Consider the following 23,925-nt stretch of genomic DNA (forward strand, 5'->3'; position numbering starts at 1 on the left):
CGCACCCCCCCCAACCACCACATTAAACAACGAGTCTCACGACAGATGAGCGGGCAGAGGTCTCACAGCGCTATCTAAACTACAGCTGATGCTGGAACTCACATCACAGGACATGTTCAACAAGATTAATGACACAAATCCACATGTCACTTTAAATGAATCAGAATTTATTTTAAAAAATGATAGATGATGTGCAGAAAATACCAGCATTATTTCACAAGTCTAACTTTGTCTTTCAGGACTTTAAACTTTGGGTTTTTGTTGATTTTCTTGTTGAACAGAGAGAAAACTTCATCCTCTGACCTGTAGTTGGAGTCTCCACTGAATGAATAATACGCTGCTAAAACCTGGAAATCAATGATCAATTAGATACAAGAACCACAACCTTCTCTCAGTCTATAGGCCTCCATCACTGCGAGTTAGTTAAGCCGTTGGGTAAAAATAACCGATACTAATGATATACAGAATCACTACTAACAGGGGACTCTATGAATAAGTTACATCTCTAAATTCATTGATTGTTAGGATACTAAAACACCACTGAAATTTAATGAAACCCACCTTCTTCCTCAGTTTTTTAATAGCAAGTCCGTCCTCTGGAGCGTCTCTTAGAACAGCCTTTATCGTTCCTTTCCAATTAAACTTTCCTATAACATAAGTCAGATATAACCAGATGAATATCATATAACATAATGGGGGTGTGGTTTCACAGACAATGTTAAGGTAAAGCCAGGTCTAGGCCTTAGTTAAATTAACATGTTTAAGCATCTTTAATAAACAAGGATGTTACTGGTGTGACAAATCAAATGGCATCTATCTATCGGGTGTGTGTGAGTATGATAAAACAGCTTATAATACAGGTTTTACTTAAAAGCACTCTTTTTCTTCCTTCTTGGACAACCAACCAATCAAAGACTTCAAATAAATGTATCCAGCAAGTTCCCAAAGAGGAAATCAAGTAGCTTTTATATGTATTTACTTTACAGGAATAACAAATCATTGTGCTTTTTTATATTTAAACTTTTCATGAGATACAGGAAACCCTTTCAAAATGTCCCACATCTAATAAAGAAAAGTATTGTATTAATGCTTTCCATTATTACTTGTAAGAATACAATACCTTTAGCATTTGAGTCGCACTGCTCTTCTTCGTTTGCTGGCTCCTCCCCCTCTGGGTTTAAACTCTCTGATTGGTCAAAACAGACAGGAATGAAATGATGGCGGGCGAGAGAGAGAGAGTGTGTGTGAGAGAGAGTGTGAGAGAGAGAGAGAGAGAGAGAGAGAGAGAGAGAGAGAGAGAGAGAGAGAGAGAGAGAGAGAGAGAGAGAGAGAGAGATTCTCAAGGATTAATTACCATCAAACTCCTCTTGTTTAGATTTCTTGTGTTTCTTCTTTGCTGTTTTCTCGTTGTTTTCTTCTGTCTGTCTTTTCCTCTTTTTTCTCATCTGTTTCTCGCAGGTGTTGTGTCCGTTCTGGTCTGAATTCTCATCTGATCTCACCTTCTGCTCTCGCTGGCTTTCGTTTGGTCCGTTGTTTATGTTTGTTTGGTTCTCGGTGGAACATTCAAGTTTATTCTGCGAATGGTTATTTTGAGTTTTGTCCTGCTCAAAAACAAATGAACAAATTCTGAATTATTTCATTCACAATAATATTCAAAAGATTTTTTAATTAAATTGAATGCAGTTAGCAGCAATTAAGTTGATCAATTCAGTTCAATAACTTCAAACACTTAAGCACGGAAAGGGAATAATTGTTGAAATAGTTCATGTTAAAACAATTACACTAATATCCTTAAGATTAATACAGCATTACAGTAGATCTTAAAACTATCTGTCTCAATGTCAAACAATAAAAGAAAGAAAAAAAGAAAAAAAAATTCCTAGATATTGTTTTTGACTTTTTGTGTACAAAATCTGTTAGTTTTGATATGATTTTTCTCAAAATTGGCTTTGTTGACTATCAAAATCAAACAGGTGTAGCTCTGTCATTTTTTATAAGACTTTTTTTCATACATTGATTTGAAGTTTAGTTTTATAATAGAGAGTGTTAAAAAATAAATAACTTTGAAAATTTGCCATTTTTGGCAGGACAGGTCAATTGATCTCTCCTCTCCTCTGTATCTTAGTACTTCTCATATTATTAGGATAAATCACTTAATTATTTTCCTAACGTTAGCAATAAGTATCGGATAAAAGCGTCTTTTAAATGAATAAATGTAAAAGTCACATATGAAAGAGACAGAGAGTGATTCAGGACTGATGAAGAACCGTGAAGAAGCACTTACAATGCTAACAGCTGATGAAAAAATCTCCCAGACCTGATCGATTAAAGCGGAGCCGTGGATCTTCAGACTGTTCTTCATCCAATTCTGCATAATTACAAACGCATGACAATAACAAACAAGCTCACAAACAACCACGCTGAATGAAGTTCCATCACAGTTGCTTTGAGATCTTCACCTGAAACTTTGCTCTCTTCCTGGGCACATTCTCATACGAGCTGACCTGATCCAGAACCTGACGCAGTTTTGGATCGATGTCGGGTCGATCCATGGCCTCGTGTATCCTCTGGAAAGCGACAGAAGCTTTGAGTCATTGAACTGAAGAGAAATTGGTGTGACGTTAGAGCTCAGGCTTTGTTTACCTGAATCCACTGCAGCTGTTTCACGTCGCCTTTATTTGCCTTCGCCTGGAAATCTTTCCCTCCGTATTTCTGATCTTCACTGATGCATTTGTTGTGGTTTCTGTAATCATCACCCCTGTACACAGACACAATCCGTTAGAATTACCAGTACACAACACACACACACACACCCCATCTACACAACTTCACAACAACTGACCAGAAATCTTTTCCACAGTCGATGCAGGACAAAACCTGACATGCGTGACACTTCAGCACGTGCTTCTCCACCTGAGCTTTCTTCAAAGACTCTCCACAGGCATCACATGTGAAGACCACCATCCTGAAAGATCAGTCTCCAGTCCTCTGATCAATCTGATCTCTCCAACTGATCTCCTTTTTTAACCTACTGAGTGACATCAGGGAAAAAGTCTATAGTTACTTAATAATTCTTGAATTTTATTTATTAATTGTGTATTTTTTAAATACTTATTTCAAGCATTAATAACAACCTATTACTACATGCACGTCCCGTCCTTCCAGCCTGGCAAAGCTGGTTATGAGTCAGCTGGTATTTCAATCTGACCAGCTAAGTCCAGCTAGACCAGCTTAAAAAGTGACCAAAACACAGCTACACCAGCTAAAACCAAGCTGTAAAACCAGCTAAAACCAGCTCACCAGCTTAACGTATGCTGGTCTTAGCTGAATTCTTCAGTAGGGGTTCATCCATTCGTTTTCATTCTTTTAAATTTTAATAATACATGCTCAACTGTTTCAGGTATATCACATCTGTTACAACATCCAGTTTCGTGCTTATCAATAAGATGTAAAGGTAATTTAAATAGCAATATTAACTTCTAAGGCGACACAAACGTCTTTTCTACTTTAAAAATATAAAAATTTTACTCCAAACTTGCCTTTGAATATTATATAGATGGCGTCCTGTGTTTCCTGAAGGTCTGGACTGGTAACTTTGTGGACGGGTCCAGCGAATGAATCACGTGCTGGCGCAGACACTCGCCGGTGCGCAACTGTTTTTATTCCGGACTGAAACCGATAACACAAGTGAAAGAGATCCGATGAAAGAACATAACGCCATTATTTGAAAATAAAATAAACATTTAATTCCGGTATATTTTAATAATCACATGCGCTTGAAGAAGACAGCGCAGGGGTTGACATCGCACGTTGTGGACGACGAGGTAAAGTTAACAAACTGCTCGATTGATTGAGACTGGAGTACGGATGGTAAAAAGTGACGTACTTGGTCAATCAGGAAATGATAATTCTTTAATTGTGTTTTTGAAAGGAAACTGAGTTAAATAAATATAATATAAATATATTTTAAAATATTTTTATAGAAATATAATAAGTTCTGGTAGAACGTTGGTGCACCCGCCATAAAAAAAGATACAGAAGGAAGTGACGTAGATTCCGGAAGCGTTCCGGAAATGGAGGATGATATGAGGGATAGTGAGGGAAGTTATGTGTGGAAACTGGTTGAATTAACGAAAATTCGTGATTTAATTTCAGATACGGATAGTGACAAGGGTAGTCAACTCTCAAGAAGGAGAAAGAAGAAGTAAAGTTAACTAATAAGGTAAAGTTTGCTACCGACTCAGTGAGTAACATCATTCCTTTGAAACTCACAAAAGCACTTGAGGTTATTTAGTCTCTGAAGGATGGAAGATTGTTCTGCAAAGATAGTAAGCAACTTTGGGAATTAAATCAATGATCGGACATAAAATGCATGGAGAGGTAAACAGAGATGTGCGAGATTTAGATGTGATATTAAATATTTGCATACAGCAACGATTCGTTTGCAGAATAAAAGTTTTTGTTTACATCATATATGTGTGTGTATTGTGTGTATAATAATTATATTTATATAAGTACACACACATACATTAATAATTTTAATAAGAAAAATATATTTATATATTAAGTTTTCATATGTTTATGTAATATAAATTATATATCAATATAAACATGTATATACACGTGTAAATATATTTTCTAAACGTATACAAGTATGTGTGTGTATTTATATATTTCAGAATTATTATATATATATACTTTGTTGTTTACATCATTTACATCTAATCATTATGCAGCCCTACACAGGAGACGATCTTACTGCTTAACAACAAATCTTTAATGCTTGAGTCTAGATTGCCTCAACTTTTGAAAGTTGAGTTTTTGACCAAAAACTATTTATCATGCTGCCATAATCCACAAATAGTTGCTCCAATTTGTGCCACATAAAGATACTTTTGAGCGATTGACCACACAAGTTTTTAAAATTATATTAAAATGGTACATGTATTGGTAAAATGTAAGGCTTATGTAAGCTTATAGCTATCCAGACATTATTAGGTAATGGCCCAAAGCAATATAAAATCTATGAAGAATTATTTAATTTCTTAAAAAAAAAAGATTAATAAATTGAAGTCACTAATATCATATTGTGCTTCACACTCCAATCTTAGTAGGTGGCGGGAATGCACCATTTAAGTTTGGTTTGCCAACCGCCATTAAACTCGAGGGGAAGAAGATGAAGATGACAGAATGATGTAGGACTTTTAATTTGAAAAAGGAAGAACTGACGTCATCCACTGTGTGCCCAGTATCCCAGTGCAAGGTGAGATGAGTTACAATTGCTTGAAATAGATATACAAACACTTTAAATACACAAGCAACACACAAATCGCAAAAGTTTGAGGCTCATTTTATCATGGCTGGTCAATGCACCTTAAAAACCTGACTGCCACACTGCATTATTAATGAGTGTGTTGATCTATACACCCATCTGAATAATTATTATCATTATTTACAAAATGACTGCATGGGCTGAGAAAAAGATTGTAATTATGTGCTCCTCTATGAGACGATAATCTAAAATCGAAACATTGAGACATGGCTTGCTGTTGTTATTATTAAGTGTACACTTCTGTATTATGTGCAGATGGACGGTTTGAGCAGTCATAGTGTTTATGTGCTACAGCAGTTACAAGAGCAACGCATTCAGGGTTTACTGTGTGACTGCATGCTGGTGGTGAAGGGCGTTTGTTTCAAAGCACACAAGAACGTGCTCGCTGCCTTTAGTGCATACTTCAGGTATAGCACACTACAGTCATCAATGCACATCCAATTCTGCATACTACATTATGAGATGCTCAGTGTTAAGTGATTTTTGGTTAGATCTTTGTTTCAGAACTCTCCGGCACAGAAAAACGATGTTTTTCACCTGAGCATTCAGGATGTGGGTGGGATCGGTCAGGTTCTGGATTATATGTACACCTCACACCTGGAGCTCAACCAAGACAATGTTCACACACTGATGGAGATTGCACAGATCCTGCAGGTGACACATCATGTTGTGGGTGATTTTTATCATTACTCCAATTTGTAATTTACACCCAACACTAGCTAAAACCAGCCAATCCGTTTAGGCTGGTTTTAGCTGGGGGGTTTCAGTTGGGACAGATTTAAAAAAAAAAAAAGTAATGTTACATGATAATGATTTTTTTGTTTAAAATATGAGCTGGACTGATTATGTCTAAATGTCAATTCTATGTGCATTCATCAGAGGTTTGTGTTTGTGCAGTTGTCTAGTATCCTGAACATGTGTCAGATGTTTCTGAAGCCCTGCGCGATGGTGCCGGACACGTCCTTCTGTCTGCCTGCCGCCGATGTGGTTTATGATCAGGACTGTGTGTTGAGAAACTCTGTGTCCTCAGATGCGGATCTCCACAAACATTTGCTCATTCCCACCAACGACCAGTACAAACGAGCACAGCCCGCATCGGCCCCGAGCAACACCTTAACGGAGATGGATGCTTTGTCGCAGCCGGACCGACAGCCGCCACACGGCTACAAGCTCAGAAACTTCTACACTAAACAGTATTTCAAACAGAACGCTAATCAGAACCTCGGCCCGTGTTTCGGGGCTGGCGCTTTCGGAGGGACAGAGGAACGATTAACAGCAAGCGCTACCAACCAATCGCTGCCACCGAACCAAACGCAAACATCCAGTCTTGTGACAGACACCGCCCACCCGCCCATGCCTGAGCCCGCTGCCCCTCCCACCGCTCGTATCCTACGCCCTAAAAAAGCTGTGTACCTGAAGAAGTTCAACTACTTGCGTTCTCACGTCAGCATGGACGGGGAAGAGGCCGATGTCCGATGTGATCAGCAGGAGGCGACACTTACCGATCCCAGCAGCACAGACGTGCCCACTGAAGTCCTGACCTCTGACCCTGCTGATGCTGACCCCGCAGAGACTGTGATCTCTGACCCAGCGGAGGTGTCTCAGTTAAAGACGACACCTGCAGAAGACACTGCTAACCCTGAAGTGAGACCTGACACGGAGAGGTCAGAGGTCAGGAGTAATAAATACTGTTGTGAGCTTTGCGGAAAGACCTTTAAACATCCAAGTAACCTTGAGCTGCACACGCGCTCACACACAGGTGACACACACACATATGTTTGTTTGGCTATATTAGTGAGGTCATCGATTGTATATCAGGTTAATGATAGTTTCTATTCTTTACAGAAATGTGCATTACCATAGATTAAAAGAAAGGCTCGTGACTGCTCATCCGAGGGGCGCAAATTCAAAATAAGGGTTCGGAGTGTCATGTGTGTTGCTCATGTTTTCAAAATATGTGTTTTTTGCGTCATGTGAACCATGTGCATCACGTGTTTTGTCAAAATAAGTGCCTGTTGCACACGTGTCAAAACCATTTATGATAAAAGAGACGCTCACGTTCACAAAATACACGCAAGACACTCCCTTAACACTAAACTCTGATTACGCATGAGATTATGCGAGTATCTGGCAAACGCGAGCGTCTCTTTTATCATAAACCCTTTAGACGTGTCTGCAGCAGGCACTTATTTTGACATGCACATAGGATCTCTCGACGCGCAGAATACATATTTTGAAATTACGAAGCACACACATGACGGGCTACATGCATATTGTGACAAACTTCGCATCGAGTGCCCTTGAAAAAAGGAGTCATCGTCCGCCACTGTTAAAATGTACATGCAAAAAATAAAAGTAAACTCAGGTCACGGGACAGGGCCAGTTAAGAGGTTTAAACAATTGTGAAAAGCTCTAAATAAATAAAATTTTATTGAATCCTACATTGATTTGTTTCTGTTCTTCTTGTGTCACAGGTGAGAAGCCATTCCAGTGTAACCTTTGTGGTAAAAGATTCTCACAGGTATATTTAGTCTGACGTTTGTTACTCTAGCACAAAGAAATACACGATTAATAAATATGTGTTTGTGTGTGTAGGCAGGAAACCTCCAGACACATTTACGACGTCACTCGGGAGAGAAACCCTACATCTGTGAGCTCTGTGGTAAAAGGTGTGTGTTATTTCTAACAGTATTGTTAATATACTGAGACATGAAATTGGGATTCTCACTTGTCTGCTTTGCTGTTACGAGGTAAACATTTGAACTGAGAGTTTTGTGCAGAAAGCATCTGACATTTCTGCTGTTTGCGTTGTTGTTGAGTTTTGTGGCGGCAGGTGATGTTCAGCGTCACATTATGATTCATTCGGGAGCTCGACCGCACCTGTGTGATGTCTGTGGACGAGGTGAGAAACACTAAAAAAACAGCAGATATAAAACTTAAAAAAGATGACCGGTGATTTAAATAAGTTTGCATTTGTGTTTGTGTTAGGCTTTAGTAACTTCAGTAACTTAAAGGAACACAAGAAAACTCACAGCACAGAGAGCGAGTTCACCTGCGATCAGTGCGGAAAATCCTTCAACATGCAGCGTAAACTCATCAAACACAAAGCGAGACACACAGGAGACAAACCGTACAGCTGCCAGACCTGCGGTGAGAAAAACAACACACACTGACTCTTTAAATGATAGAGATCATTGACTGTTCTCAGATCTGAAGTGCGTGTGTGTGTATCTGTGTAGGAAAGTGTTTTGCGGGGTCAGGTGACCTACAGCGCCACGTGCGCTCACACACAGGTGAGCGGCCATATGCGTGTGACACCTGCGGGAAAAGTTTCACACGCACTGCAGTTCTGCGAAGACACCGCAGCTCCCACTGCACATCTGCAGACGCTGAACAGACGCTATGTGCAGACGGACCACCACGCATGTGAGATCAAACCCTGTTGGGGGCCGGCCACAACAACTGATGATAACTGGACCAGTGGGAGTCAGCCGTATGCTGTGTCATTCCTGTTATGTTATTATTTTTGTGTAAAATACACTCAGGGATTATATTTGTTTTTGTCTCAATTAAATATTATTTAGTAATACACTGGATTATTTCTTTAATATGCATCTCAGTTGTAGTTTCATGTTTTATTGCGTTAACTATGTCGTTTGTGTGATGATAGCTTATGATTCCTGATCACAGCTCACTGAAAAAAATGAATCATTGAATTTAATCAATTTTTTTAAGGTAAGTGGTTGCAATCAATTTATTTAAGCTACATTTAAACAAAAAAGATTAGTAAAGTAAAGTAAAATATAAAACTTTTGTTTAAATGTAGCTTAAATAAATTGATTGCAACCACTTACCTTAAAAAAATTGATTAACTTCAATGATTCATTTTTTTCAGTGCTGTGCTTTTGTTTATTTATCTGTCAAACCCAGAATCTCATTTAGACTGAAGTCATCATCAAGAAATTTATTTCGTAGCACTTATCCACAAGCTTTAGATAACTTTCCAGGAAGACGTTAGAAAATGACATGCACACATAGACAAAGCATACAAATGAAAGTTATGATGATATTATATTTTCACTTCACACTAAACCCACCAAATTCTCACCCACATCAGAAACTTTATACATTTTTAATACAAATGTTTAGTATGTTTGCTGATTTTAATTATGGGGACAGCTGGAATGTGCTCATGACGCAGATAGATATTAATATTAAATACTTTGACATAAGAGATCATTTTACCTTAAATTTGACCCTAAAAGGGATAATTCACCAAATAAACTTTTTTTTGATGATGATCACACAGCTGATGGGAACCATTTGCTTCCATAGTAGGAAAACAAATATTATGGAAGTACTGTGATAAATGATGAAGAAGATATTTTGATATATGATGGTAAGCAATGCATACAGCTGATGGGAACCATTGAACTTTGTAGCAAAAACAAATATGATGGAATTCAATACCGTAAACTGTGTGCTTATCATCATTTTATCAAAATATCTTCATAATTTATCACAGTACTTCCATTATATTTGTTTTCCTACTATGGAAGTCAATGGTTAAAATCAGCTGTATGCTTACCATCATTTATCACAATACTTCAGTAATATTAGTTTTCCTACTATGGAAGTAAATAGTAACAATAAGCTGTAAGCTTACCATCATTTTTCAAAGTACTTCCATAATATTTGTTTTCCTACTATGGAAGTCAATGGTTACAATCAACTGTATGCTTACCATCATATATCAAAATATCTTCATCATCATTTATCACAATACTTCAGTAATATTAGTTTTCCTACTATGGAAGTAAATAGTTACAATCAGCTGTAAGCTTACCATCATTTTTCAAAGTACTTCCATAATATTTGTTTTCCTACTATGGAAGTCAATGGTTACAATCAACTGTATGCTTACCATCATATATCAAAATATCTTCATCATTTATCACAGTACTTACATAATATTTGTTTTCCTACTATGGAAATCAATGGTTACAATCAGCTGTGTGCTTACCATCCTTTATCAAAATAAAAAAAAACTCATTCAGGTTTAGAACAACAAATTTTACTTTGAATACTTAACTGGTAAATATTGACTGCTGTTTAATCTAAAAAAAACAACACAACGTGAATTGTGTTAACTAGTAACTTTGTGTAATCACTTCTTGTTTTATTGCCTCCCTTGTTTCCAAATTTTTTTAAGTTGCTTTGGATAAAAGCGTCTGCTAAATTGTAATTGTCAGATATTTTTAAGGGTTTGCCAAACTGGGGTTCGATTAGAGTTTGTGAGTCGATAAAAAATGAATCGATTACAATTTAATCATAAAATGTAAATAAATAATTTTAATATAAAAAGCTTAATAAAAACACAAAAATATATACTGTACACTTACTAACAATAAATATATTTTTATTTGTTTAATTTGCATGCCATGTGACCATTACACAACACTACAATATATCAGTCAACTGAGTGAGATAAGAAAATTACCTGATGAAGGTCCCATAATTTTATTTAATACAGGCCAAGGTTAACTTTTGCAACAATTACATTTTTAATATAAATAATAAAACAATTTTGTAGATTGTTTAAAGGGATAATTCACCCAAAAATAAGATTACAAACCTGTATAAATTTCTTTGTTTTTACAAACATGAAGGAAGATATTTGGAGGAATGTTTAAAACTAAACCATTCATGAGCCCCATTCACTTCCATAGTATTCTTTTTTCCTACTATAGAAGTCAATGGGGCTCAAGATCGGTTTGTTTACAAAATATTCCTCAAAATATCCTCCTTCATGTTCATCAGCACAAAGAAAATTATACAGGTTTGTAACAACATGAGAGTGAGTAAATGATGACAGAATTTTCATTATGAGGTGAACTATCCCTTTAAGGTTGTCAGTCACTTCTATCAATATATCAACTAATCGAAAGTTTTTATTCAGTGTGTGTTTTATATTATTATACAATCACTGCAGAAAAACAGTAAAAGTACTTCATTGAGTGTTTATTGAATATGATTTAACTGTACATGTTTGACACTCATGATATTTCAATGTTCTGTACACATTGTGCTCCACTAGAGGGAGCTGCAGTCTGTCTGAATAACATGAACATCTCTTAACACAGATGCATTACTGACCGCAAGCACACACATGCGTTATAGCTGAATTGGTCCTTTAGCCATACCAATCGAGGAAAAGCAGTGAGAAAGAGCACATGACCAGGAAGAAAATAATCCATACACGGAAGCCAGCGTTGTTTTTCATAGCCTGAAAACACACACACACACACACACACACACACACACAGATGTGAACATCATGGACTGAGTGAGAGTTCCCTGGAGTATCAATAAAGTACCAATCTACTCTACTTATTAATATAGACATCTTAATCATATTATAGAGAAACACAAACAATCATATCTGCAGTATTTCAGGTATATTCTTACCTCTCTAATATCTTCATTTCCTTCCTTCACATTTTCTGTTGCACCAACAACCAGCTGATGGATGTTGTCGATCTCAGTCTCCTACAAAACACCCGATCATGTGAAATCTCATATTAGCTTTAAGTGTTTTACTGAGTGTATGTGATGATGTCTGACCTGGTGGAGGACTTTCTCAGCGAAGATCTCCTGCAGACGGGAGATTTCCACAACCTTTCCCTCAATGTGCCTGTAACACACACACACACACACACACACAATTATTATGGATCCGTATTGTGTCCTAGAGTTACCTCATATACGTCCATTATCTGAAAGTAACTCAACAGTTTACAGCATTAAAGACGATCAAAAGCATTCAGCAGGGCTGTTGGTATAGTTTGTGTTAATAAATGCATGTTGCATACAAACAATAACAATTTAACAAATGTAAAAAAAAAGTGTGTGTCTAATCTCACCTGACTTCATCTAACAGACTGTTCATCTCCCCGACCAGCCTCTGATTCTCCTGCTCAAACTAACCCAAACACATGCACAGTTATGTTTCTCATAGACTTGCATTGATTTCATATCAAGTTAATATTTTCTATCCTCTAACCCTAATAGAGACGTGTCTAGAGACAGATTCCCACTCTAAGCCAGATGTCAAATGACTTTTTATGACTAAAAAGCTGAATTTCCTTGACCTAGGATTTATGGAAAAATATCTTTAAAACGTACAGTTTTCTGTTTTGTTTGCTTTAGTTAACAGATACAGGTGACTGCATTTGACTTTGTGAGCGGGAAGGGATTAAAATGAGTACCACAGGGATGACATATTTTTGTAGGCAATGTTTTTATTTTATGTGGTTTTGCTATAACTCAAGATTTTGGGTTAACATAAGCTGAAGATATTTTCACGTTTTACTCTATGACATAAAACACACCAGTAATACCCCACTTGTGACTTTTTATAGCTTTAAAGTGTCTTTAAATGGACGGTTGCTAACAAGGTTTAATTGTTTTATTTATGAATGTGTTCAAGTTCATCTTGAAAATCCGACTTTTTCCATGTTTATGTGCTATAATTGGGTCCCTAGTGCTTCTATGAACCCAGAAAATGTGAAAAAGTCAGACCTAGTAACTTAGTTTTGGTAAACCATTCTCTGCAAACATAGGTCATTGAAATTCATCCCCCTTGTGATGTCAAAAGAGGATAATACCGCCCCTTAATCTGCACTATCCAACCACGACACTGCCATGTAGTGCAGAGATCAGCTCATTTGCATTTTATTGCACACACCTACAAAGTGGCAATATTAACATGTTATAATAAATTATCTGTGTGGTATTTTGTGCTAGCACCTCAAATGCGTACTCTGGGGACACCAAAGTTATTTTTTGCACGGGCCGGATTCAAATGTGCAGCGGTCCTTGTATTTGACATACCGGTACATGTTTTATGGGATTGCTGTGAAAAACCTTTAAAGCACCTTCATTTTTAAGTATGTTTGTCCCACAAACTTCCAGGTTGGCCTTCAAAAATATGTCATCCCTGTGTCTGAAATAGACCTTTTAAAATTCCATGATATTCCAGAAATTTCATGAACCGTGGGAACCCTGGATATAAAGGCAAACTGTGTGTGGGTGTACCATCTGTATTTCTTCTGGTGAGAGGTCATCCTCCACTCTGCTGTCCTCCCAAAGGTCAACATTACTGTCTGAGACTGCCTTTTCTGCAACACACAAACGGGCACACACACACCTGTGATACAGAACCTGAGATGGATGGAGATTCATGAGTGTGTGTGCGTGTTTGTCTAACCATTGCTCTCCTCCACATCACTTTGCTGTTTCTCTTTACCGAGCAGCTCGGGTTCTAGTCTGGACCTGTAAACACATCCAACAGCCGAGTACATGAGATGTGCGGTCAGACCCTTCAAAACTCACAAAAACAGTCAAAGTGTTCAAGAAAACCTTGTGCAGTTAAGAAAATAATTTTAAACAAAACAGCAACACATCAATTACATGGATTCGTATTTCCTGTTTGACAAAGAGCCTGAGAGCCAATCAGTAGCTGCTTTTCCATTACCCTTTAAATTCAAAAATTGACATTGCGAACTGAAAATACGGCCAATTGAAACATGTTAATTTTGCAAAAACTCGGAAAAGGTGTATTTCGCAGTTTATTCGCATTTCCAGGTCACCTGATGTGTGTTAGTCATATAATTGTTATTTAAAGATGATGTGGTATGAACGAAAACCTGCCAGAAACACCTCAGTATGTGTCTGCTCCATGGTATAAAAGACTTTCCTTGCCAATTATTTTAGTTTGGATAACACACCTACATCTATTTTGATTTAAAATAATGACTATTACCTTTAAGAAACACCTATACATTGCCGCTCAAAAGAATAAGGGGCTTTCCTTGGCATTAATGTTAGGATAGTACTCTTTTGTCTCCTTCGGTTAAAAAATAATGTCTAGTGCGGTGGATGTGATATTAGTAAACCTACCAACATCAGTCAGCATGATGTTTGAAATGACTTCTCGCCAGAGGAAAAATAAGTTTCAGTCGCATATCACCGGTTAATAGAAACATCTTTTTTCGACATTTAGAAAATAAAGCTTAAGTTTTGCGCAAATCTGCAATGGAAACGTAGCTAGTGACAGAAAACCAATCACATCTCTTATTTCCACTGTGGCAGACAGTCATCACCAATGAATGTTTTTTAAAATCATAAACTTGCTAGTTCCTTTGATTTCAATTTTAAAATTGATAGTTGCAGTCCTTGATGTACTTACAGTCTCTTTTTGTCCACAACTCTTTTCACACGTACTGCTCTCTGCTCAGAATACAGTTTACATACACCTGCACACACAAACATATATAAAGGGTCAATAGATTTATGCTGACTCAGTGACTCTGGATGTAGTGATGAAATCAAACCTTTAAAATCTGATCGCAAGAGGTCACAGGAGTGGATCATCATATCACATGTAAACCATCAAGTCATTTTTATTGTTAGATATGTAGAAAATCAGACACTCAGGATAAACGTCCTAATCCTCCTCATGACAAATATCAAAATGTTATAATATTAATACAATTATGATTTAATATGTCAGTAAGTTTCAATGTTAAAACTGCAATCAGATATTTCAGGTGTACACAGGACAGTGTGTGTGTGTTCACCTTTGAGATAAACGTCTATTAGATCCAGCACAGCTGCACGATGATCCTTCACCTGCGATGAGACCACCTGTCTATCCGCTAAAAAAAATCACACACAATTTAAAGAATGTGAATTTAGGTGATTAGATGACAATGAGTAAATATCTGATCTCTGCATGTATGTGTGTGATGTATACTTTCAGATCGCAGCTGGCTGATGGCATCTGCGCAGGTTCTCATGAAGATTTGAGCATCTTGATCGATTTGATCTCTCTCGCCGTCTGTCATGCGAGACACATCTGAGGACATTAAACTGTCAACACACAAACATCTCTCATTATAAGGTTACTGTTTATATTGTTCACTGTAAGTTCATAATAAAAAAACATCCACAAACACGATCTGTCAGAGAAACACAAATAGTAAGAAAAATATTAATAAAGAAAAATAATCTTTACAAACATTAAAACTTCTGAATGTAACAACAACACTGCAGTTTGGGTTTGCAGTGGGTTAGTTGAAGCTATATTTAATATACAACAGATATTGTATATACAGTATATTTAAAGAAGTCAAACCAGTTTAATTTAGTTTATAGCTTCAATAAGCTTTTAGATACAGTTCTCCACAGAGAGTAACGGTTTTGATAGAAAATAATTGACAGGACAACTGAGTTTCAATTTCAACAAACAACCATCATGGTGATCAGTGTTTGCATTTTATCGGCACATTTGCATTTAAAGGGGACATTTCACAAGACTTTGTTAAAACGTAAAATAAATCTTTGGTGTCCCCATATGTGAAGTATTAGCTCAAGATACCATATAGATAATTTATTATAGCATGTTAAAATTCCCACTTTGTAGGTGTGAGCAAAAATGTGCTGTCTTGGGTGTGTCCTTTAAAATGCAAATGAGCTGATCTCTGTACTAAATTCCAGTGTCGTGGTTGGATAGTGCAGATTGGGGGGGGGGGTATTATCCCCTTCTGACATCACAGGGGGAGCCAAATTCAATGACATATTTTTCCACATGCTTGCAGAGAATGGTTTACCAAAACTAAGTTACTGGTTTAATCTTTATCACATTTTCTGGGTTGATAGAAGTGCTGGGGACCCAATTATACCACTTAAACATGGAAACAGTCAAATTTTCGTGATATGTCCCCTTTAAAGGGCCACACCCAAAAACGTCACATTATTGCGCACACCCACAAAGTGTCAATATTAACATGTTAAAATATATTATCTATATGGTATTTTGAGCTAAAACTTTACTAAAATGCATGCTAAAATATTTTATGTACTCTGGGGACACCAAAGATTTATTTTACATCTTTAAAAAAAGTCTTGTTAAATATCCCCTTTAATATAAACATCTATTTTCTTTAAATTATACATGCATGTGTGTGTATTTATTTTTACATAGTTATTATACAGAGTACACATGATATAAACAAAAACTTTTATTCTGCAAAACGATAAATTGCGATTACTCGTTATGCAACCCTAAGATTAAGAATTATGTTAAATAAAGTGTCAATTTCATGACTTACCTCCCTGCGTTGACATAATCCTTCCTGTGCTGGAGCAGAAAATCCTTAAGCTTTGAAATGTTAGAAATCTACAGCGGAAAAAAATAATTACATATCAACACTGGAAAACCATTAAAATGAATAACATTATCAGCAATGTGCTCTTAGATCACACTGAGACTATAACAATAAATCATTATTTTATTGGTGTGACTTTATTGGTTGTGTTATTTGTGGTCCGTATCTTTTCATTTCTTTTGTTATTCTCATCCTTTCTAACTAATTTCGAAACACACATGGAGACACACATGTAACTTTTTATGTAATTTGTACAGTAATTTACTCCCATCTAGGGATGTAACACTTAACTGGCTATACGATTCATATATTCAAATATAAATAGAAAAAATGACTTTTATTGTGTTGCACATTTCTTTTTAAAATATGTAAGGTCAACATGAATCATTCTGCATGTACAAAAATTAATTCTGCATATAAATACAATATGAAACAAACATCGGAAACCATAAGATTCACAATGATCTCTCCTAACAGCAGAGGGCAGCAGCGAGCTGTGGGCGCGTATGTGCGTGTTTCCCACAGTGGTCCTGCTGCAGGCCTTGTATGAGGTCATAGGGATCAATTGCTTTGGTAATTTAAGACCCTAAAGAGCAATTAATACCTAAACAATGAGCACAGCACAAGTGTGTGTGTGTTTGAGGCTAAAGGAGACAGTCTGCCTGGCTGCATTTAATCTCAACATCAGAGACCCTTCGTTTACCTCACACACACATACACGCGCGTGCGTGGTTTCAGAAATCACGCGTCTGTTCTTCTTCCCTTGGAGAACGTCGCCATAGAAACTCGATAGTGATCATCAGTTACGGGGCTTGGGTCAGTTTGGGGTTTTTCTGACCGGTTTAGTTTCTGCTGAATAGAGAAGCGGTTACCGCGGTACAATACTCTCTTTATGAGCCAACACTCGGACAAGCGCTTATGCAGCTCAAGTATTAAAGGTGAATGTAGTCTTTTAACTGAACATAAACAGACAAACCGAACAAAACTTAAGAGATGAACAGAGAAGAACAAATCGCTCGCGGCCATTGTGAATGATTCATCTGTAAAACGAATACAAATCAAACAGGCCTAAATATGTTTACAATTCGCTTATTCACTCATCGTTTAAAGAATTTACCCTTAAAGGGCAAAGAGTTTGTGTTAAATTTGCGGAGCTGATTAAAGCGATTCACTGTTTACAAAAGAGTTTTCTGAAAATCAACTGCGAGCTGATTGAAGCAAACAACACAAATGCAACATGGAAACGCGTCTCTAAACATCATTACTGCGTGGAGTTTAAAGCGCATGCGCTGTCTATCGTCATACATCAGGTAATAATTTCACCTGAACGCCTCGTCGTCAATGCAGACTGCAGCGAATCAAATTGAGCAGTTGTTCTCCAGAACTAAATAAACGCATATGGATGTTTGATTAGCATGACAGAAAAATTGACCTAAAGACTACAGGAGCTCTATTTCTTCACAAACACGTTTGCCTTGTTGTGATCCACAGAACGCGTTTCTGATGTAAAACACATGTTAAGTCCATTTGTGCCTGGACTTTGGTGTACACTCCTGCAATGATCATCTTAACGTGTTCAAATAATATTCTGAAGTTAGTGATGTCATAAACATGAGATAAAATGTCCTCAATGAATGAAATTTTAAGATGAGAAGAACTTTTGGTTGCCAAGAAAATGTTACATCTGTCAGACTTCTTGAGGAGTTTTGGTCTTGAGGAAGACAGACCTGTACACACCAAAGATCTGTCTAGCAGATGATACAAATTTGTTTGAGACTTTAGCTGCATTCACATGCTATCGGAAATTTGATGATTTCCACTTCTGAAGTCATGATTACAAGTTTGTTGTGTTTAGATGCTTGGTGTATCAGAGGATGCTAGGTTCATACTTGTGGGTGTATTGCGTGTACTACTTTATCGAGAAAACAAGGCAATGAAGGGCTGCGTCCGAAATGGCATACTGTGACAGGTACTAGATGAAGTACCTACTCATCGACCCTTAGAACAGTAGGTTCTCTGTAGTATAAATACATCAGCCATGTTAATACATAATGTGACATACGTCATCAAAGCAAAAAGTAAGGCCCTGTCTCAAATGGCACACTTGTGGTGTTCCTCCTTGAGTCTACACTTTGATGACATCATGTAGTGCAGACTTTAGAGACCCTTGATGCGAGTCCACGTGGGTGCACCGGAGTCGTATTTTGGGACAGACTCGAGTGTCACGCTGGAAATAGGAAGAGAAGTTGCCCGTCAGTGTGAACTCCTCCCTTCTGTCGTCTGATTGCTCTTTCGCAAGAACTTCTGGGTTGGTAAAGTGCGCGAAGCCTGCTGCTGAAGAGCGCATCAAGGGGGCGCTGATGAGCACACTTCGAAGCGTAAAAATGACAGATGGGACACCCTACGGACTCATAGACTAAGCAAGCATACGCAATTTAAGGCCACGAGACCGAAAGTCCACATGCGCCATTTGGTACAGGGCCTAACTGGAATGTCCATCGAATGAACACTTCTGGATCTTGCCGGAAGTAGTAGGTCATCTGGGTAATTTCTGCCTACTGTTTTTCGAATGCTATGAATTCGGACATACTACTCGCCTTGCCTACTGCTTTCGTCTACTAAAAAGTATGGAAGTAGGCGGTTTTGGATGCAGTCAAGCTGTTGCGGATAATAAACGAATAAAGCGCACCTGCCACAGCAGAAATCATTCTCCCACCTGCCGGAAACTTTCCATAGGAACTTAATCTGGGGAATTTCAGAAATATTCCAATTTAGAAACAGTATTTAAATGAATTTATGGGAATTCTTTGGAAATTTATATTTACTAAATCATATACAAACATAAACAAAAAATAAATGCAAGGTAATACAAATTTTTAAGAATCCTGATACTTATCCATAACATATTCCTATATATTCCCATGGAAAGTTTCCAGCCTTGAAAAAATTCCTACATTTTGCAACCCTATCAGCAGCGATGGCACAATTTTCGACACTGCTGAGAGTTTAACTTTACAGACATCAGACAGACGTTGTGCTCCGGGCCCGTGACTGACTCAGTTTCCATTAGTCCATCAAATTCTCCAGCGCTCTCTTAGCCTGGAGCAGAAAGCATCCAGACACATTTGACATTGTTTATTTTCCTTCTTCATTTTCTATCTGTCTCATGAAGTGTGGTGGGGAAGAGAGCACATCTGCTGGGCATTAGGACCTGAGTCCCAGTCTCTACGCTGGTACTGGTGAACTAATTTAATATTGACTTGTTTTGATCTTCCACCTCTAATCACGGCCTCCAGCGGATCGACTTTCTGAGAGAAACACTTAAAAGCTGAATGAACATGTTATTGCTGCATGTTTACAGAATCAAAACAGGGCTGCTGAGATCAAACATATCAGATCGTATCCATCCACAACATAAAGGTTTTTATTGCACTGTACAAGAGTAATACAGCCAACAAACTGTTACAGCCTCAGAGAAGTCTAGTCTCAAGAATGTGTGCGCAACAAACAATGGGAACCAAAGCACCGTAAACACAATGTGCAGTCCAGTTCTGTGCTGTGTCTGTGTTTCGCCTGACACATTATCATTTACAGCATCATTTTAACTAACATAATTATTGAATTGTATTCAAGAATTTTCATTTAGAATTATAATTTTTCTAGGGCTGGGAAAAGATTAATCGCGATTAATCGCATACAAAATAAAAGTGATTTTTGGAATAATAAATGAGTGTGTGCTATGTGTAATTATTATGTACATATAAATACACACACATTCATGTATGTATTTAAGAAACATTTACATGTGTATATATATTTATTTATATTTTTATATATTCTATATTATATATAAATTAGAAAAATTGATATATAAATGTAAAAAATCTGACATGAATATATGTGTGTGTGGTTAAATATACACAATAAATACACACAGTACACACACATATATTATGCAAAAAATAACTTTTATTTTGTATGCTATTAATCGCGATTAATCTTTTTCCAGCCCTAAATTTTTCATTTGAATAATCACCAACCATCTCAGCGATCCGTGAGATGACTGAAACTCATTCCTTATTTCCAATTTTTTATATTTGATAGTTTAGTCCAAAGCTAATCAAAACTATCAAATATAAAAAATGTAACTACAGCAATTATTTTGTGACTAAAAGCATCCAAAATAAATCAAAACTGTTCTCACCCTTTGCCTAGAATTTGCTAAATTATACTTTTGCATTTATCAAGAAGCTGAGCGAGATGCATTTAAAAAAAATATTTCACATTTATTCTGGGCTCTCATTGAATGCTTCGATATTTAGTGTATGCAATCAATTTTAAACAAATAACAATAATAAAATGTTAGATATTAAGGAAAGATTTTGGGGTGGATTCAGGACTTAGCTATATTAGGAGTTTTTACAAACATGGCTTACAAAAAAACCAATACTGGTGTGCATCTTGAGACAAAACAATGACAATGATATTCAGATGTCAGTGCAAGATGTTTTTAAATGAAGAAAGCTCGAACATGCATTTCAGTCTGGGACTAGGATAAACCCTGCCAGGGAAACCACCCCTTTAAGACATTACAACATTTTTTTCCAAACTTTTGATCTGTATACTAAATCTGTGCTGTATTTCACATGGTCTTATACTTATTATTTGTGTCTAACTGTTATAAATGTATCAGTTATTATATATTCATTTCATTCTACACATAATTCTATTCTACATTATTTTCAGTATTTTTATTTAATCTAATATTGGATCTCCCTGTGTCAGCGTGGGATTACTCCGGTTTCCTCCCACAGGCCAAAAACATGCAAGTTAGGAAAACTGGAAATGCCAAATTGTCCCTCCCCCAATCTGTGTCTGGATTAACTTGTGTGAATAAACTTGTGTATGGAATAACCAGTTCTCGCCATGAATATAGTCATAGATGCTGGAATGGCGTATAAAGAAGAAATAATTTTATGCCGTTTCCAAATCTCTCCATGCATCTAAATGGTTTTAATAAAGTCAAAGTTACACCGTGAAGCAGGATTTTCCACTGTCTGCTGGTATAAAACATGTTGAAAGTCAGACTCACTGAGCACTGAAACACAACCAAGATTATTAAATAAACTCAATTTTTTTACTAACATCACTTTGTCTCATGCCTGCTGTTCTACTCTTTTATCTCTGTATCTGAGCTATGAGAGATATAGTAGACATTAAAAAGAAATCTTTGAAAGAGAACCGCTCCTGTCTCTATAATACTACTTTGAGATGTTGCATGAGCATATTCTTCAATTAAATATCAAAAGACAGAAACATGATTAAAAGCTTTGCATAGAAATCATCAAGGTATAAATTTGTGAGATTCGTTTTAAGCTTTGTGCTGAAGTATACACATCTCACATATAGTTATTTGTGTACAGTATGATCAGTTATCATGTCAATAAGCATGTGATATCTACCAAAAACCTAATGAGGTATTGCTGACTCCCACTTTTAATAGCTTTTCTGCTACATTAATACATATTCATAGTAACTCAGTTAACTATTAAATTTTGATTAAAAGTGATACAGTAATGCATTGCAGTTTAGAAAAAACAAATTTCTGGCAATAAACAGCAGAGATGTGCAATGAAAACTAACATGAAATAAGAAACATGGACATCTGAAGTTAAATGCACTGTGGGCAATAATAATTACAGATTTATAAGTATTCTGATAGTGGGGAGCCACGCAACAGAGACATTTAGGCTAAAATGGGATGCATACAAGCACAGAGATGTAAAGAAATGAATAAATGAATGAATGCTTAATTGTTAGCAGCACAAAGGTCATGGGTTCGATCCCACAGAACACAAACACTGATGGACTATCAAACAGTAATGACACAATGATCTGAACACTATATCTACACATGTAAATAGTTATTCTGTCGCAGACATTGTCCTTTAACGCTAAAACAAAACATAATCTCATCGATCTCGTGACTGTGAGGTAAAATATGATGACATCCTACTAAAACTACAGTGAATAGACTCTAAAGTGAAAACAGATCGTCTCACCACTTCTTTAGCTTTAGAGCTGAATGTGTTTCTCTGTCGCGGTCTCTTCGCGCTGCTCGTCTCTGTCAGTCCAAGCGCTTTATTGCGCGTTTTCACCGTTTTTACGCTCGCTTTGAATAATAATGTAATATCAGCGGCCATGACTGACACGTCGCCGCTCTGACGTCACATACCTGCGACGGACACGCTGGTTACCGTGGTTACACACGCGTGTGACGCCTTTGCTCAGTGTAAAGCGCGCGCGTGTGAGAGGGCTCGATAGGCGCACAGGCTCGGTTCCAGAGTGGAATTGAATATTTTGAAGCATGACAGTCCTGCTGTTGTTGGAATTACATAAATTGTTTAAAACATATAAGGAGCAGCTTATATAAAGCAGCAAATTATTTTTTCTCATTTCCTGTTTGTGTGCGCTGCCAAATCCTGTCTAGTGCTGAAGAGAACAACGCCCTTCCCATCATGCACTGCAGCAGAAGAGAAGGTTCTTTCATAGGCTTCACCTCAGTGCCATGGAAATACTTGGTGACATCTTTCATTGCTGTAATTACAGTGGATGAGATATGAACTAACATGACTGGAAACTCTTAACTCATAAAGGAAACACAATATAAATGTGTTCGTCAAAAGAAGACCTGAGACCTCCAGGAAGGAATGATTTGAAAACTGAAACCTAAAAGCTTCATTATCAACATGGCACATTTTACACAAATGATGTCAGTGTCCTAAAAACATTACAGCTTTGAATCTAATACCACATAATCTTTTGTCTTTGTGAGCACAGATGTTAAGCAGAATGTGATCTGCTCTGCAATAAAGAGGATGGTGGTCTGCAAAAGTCTAGCAACTGAAAAAATGTTAGTTGGTCTAAAAATCCTCAAGTGCTTTAAAGCATGACCAAACAAATTGAAAGATACACGCAGTGAAAATGGACGTGACACGCATGCAGCTGTGCGATTTAAACTGCAAGTTGGAACTGTAAGAAATTTAAAGGCAAAATGACTAGCGTCTCACAAACCAACTGCAGCGGGACGCACAGAACACATTCACAGTTCATGAATTGTCATCATTTAGAGCTGTCATCAACATATAACTGTTAAGAATAAAATAAGGGAAATGTTGTGTGTTACTATGACATTAAAACACGTAACCGAACATGGAGTTTGTTCCCAGCTGAATTCTGGCAACCGTTGGTGTATTTCAGAGCAAACGGCCCTTTCAGTGAAACTGGATCTGCTCTAATTAACCCTTATACAAACTTTGATTTCTTGCATGGTTTCCTCTGACATTCCTCTATAATGTGGCA

General features: G+C 37.1%; 3 protein-coding genes across 7 annotated transcripts; 1 reads left to right on the forward strand and 2 right to left on the reverse strand.

Moving 5' to 3' along the window:
* Positions 1–146: 146 nt before the first annotated feature.
* On the reverse strand, positions 147–3,682 carry lyar (Ly1 antibody reactive homolog (mouse)). 2 transcript variants are annotated; one of them, XM_065274476.2, is made up of 9 exons: positions 3,540–3,682; positions 2,843–3,028; positions 2,644–2,758; positions 2,460–2,567; positions 2,285–2,368; positions 1,355–1,601; positions 1,121–1,186; positions 562–647; positions 147–347 (listed from the first exon to the last, which is right to left on the reverse strand). In XM_065274476.2, exons 2-9 carry the CDS (start codon positions 2,962–2,964, stop codon positions 210–212), a joined length of 966 nt encoding a protein of 321 aa, XP_065130548.2. In that variant the 5' UTR covers positions 2,965–3,028; positions 3,540–3,682; the 3' UTR covers positions 147–209. The 2 variants fall into 2 exon arrangements, with proteins under 2 accessions (XP_065130548.2, XP_065130539.2); XM_065274467.2 differs by having other exon boundaries at positions 2,843–3,031; positions 3,540–3,679.
* Positions 3,683–4,069: 387 nt separating this feature from the next.
* Positions 4,070–8,921, forward strand: zbtb49 (zinc finger and BTB domain containing 49). 4 transcript variants are annotated; one of them, XM_065274436.2, is made up of 10 exons: positions 4,070–4,380; positions 5,112–5,263; positions 5,588–5,739; positions 5,824–6,001; positions 6,230–7,091; positions 7,807–7,853; positions 7,928–8,001; positions 8,152–8,234; positions 8,321–8,482; positions 8,572–8,921. In XM_065274436.2, exons 3-10 carry the CDS (start codon positions 5,588–5,590, stop codon positions 8,760–8,762), a joined length of 1,749 nt encoding a protein of 582 aa, XP_065130508.2. In that variant the 5' UTR covers positions 4,070–4,380; positions 5,112–5,263; the 3' UTR covers positions 8,763–8,921. The 4 variants fall into 4 exon arrangements, with proteins under 4 accessions (XP_065130508.2, XP_065130501.2, XP_065130529.2 ...); XM_065274429.2 differs by having other exon boundaries at positions 4,070–4,222; XM_065274457.2 differs by having other exon boundaries at positions 4,070–4,222; positions 5,824–5,986.
* Positions 8,922–10,836: 1,915 nt separating this feature from the next.
* stx18 (syntaxin 18) lies at positions 10,837–22,805 on the reverse strand. Its single transcript, XM_065274484.2, has 11 exons — positions 22,626–22,805; positions 16,507–16,574; positions 15,150–15,265; positions 14,974–15,051; positions 14,583–14,649; positions 13,602–13,666; positions 13,430–13,512; positions 12,256–12,314; positions 11,957–12,026; positions 11,801–11,881; positions 10,837–11,618 (listed from the first exon to the last, which is right to left on the reverse strand). Exons 1-11 carry the CDS (start codon positions 22,764–22,766, stop codon positions 11,526–11,528), a joined length of 921 nt encoding a protein of 306 aa, XP_065130556.2. The 5' UTR covers positions 22,767–22,805; the 3' UTR covers positions 10,837–11,525.
* Between the last annotated feature and the right edge of the window lie 1,120 nt (positions 22,806–23,925).

Source organism: Paramisgurnus dabryanus, chromosome 16 (assembly GCF_030506205.2).
Source record: "Paramisgurnus dabryanus chromosome 16, PD_genome_1.1, whole genome shotgun sequence".
Classification (NCBI taxonomy): Eukaryota; Metazoa; Chordata; class Actinopteri; order Cypriniformes; family Cobitidae; genus Paramisgurnus; species Paramisgurnus dabryanus.

Coding starts and splice junctions, on each gene's coding strand:
- zbtb49 (XM_065274436.2), top strand. CDS start 5,588: ATGGACGGTTTGAGCAGTCATAGTGTTTATGTGCTACAGCAGTTACAA. Junction 7,092..7,806: donor GCACACGCGCTCACACACAG/GTGACACACACA, acceptor CTTGTGTCACAG/GTGAGAAGCCATTCCAGTGT. Junction 7,854..7,927: donor GTGGTAAAAGATTCTCACAG/GTATATTTAGTC, acceptor TTGTGTGTGTAG/GCAGGAAACCTCCAGACACA.
- stx18 (XM_065274484.2), bottom strand. CDS start 22,766: ATGGCCGCTGATATTACATTATTATTCAAAGCGAGCGTAAAAACGGTG. Junction 13,667..14,582: donor GTTGTGGACAAAAAGAGACT/GTAAGTACATCA, acceptor ATGTGTTTACAG/GTCCAGACTAGAACCCGAGC. Junction 11,619..11,800: donor GAAATGAAGATATTAGAGAG/GTAAGAATATAC, acceptor GTGTGTTTTCAG/GCTATGAAAAACAACGCTGG.
- lyar (XM_065274476.2), bottom strand. CDS start 2,964: ATGGTGGTCTTCACATGTGATGCCTGTGGAGAGTCTTTGAAGAAAGCT. Junction 2,369..2,459: donor GGAAGAGAGCAAAGTTTCAG/GTGAAGATCTCA, acceptor GTAATTATGCAG/AATTGGATGAAGAACAGTCT. Junction 1,602..2,284: donor TTTCATCAGCTGTTAGCATT/GTAAGTGCTTCT, acceptor GTTTTTGAGCAG/GACAAAACTCAAAATAACCA.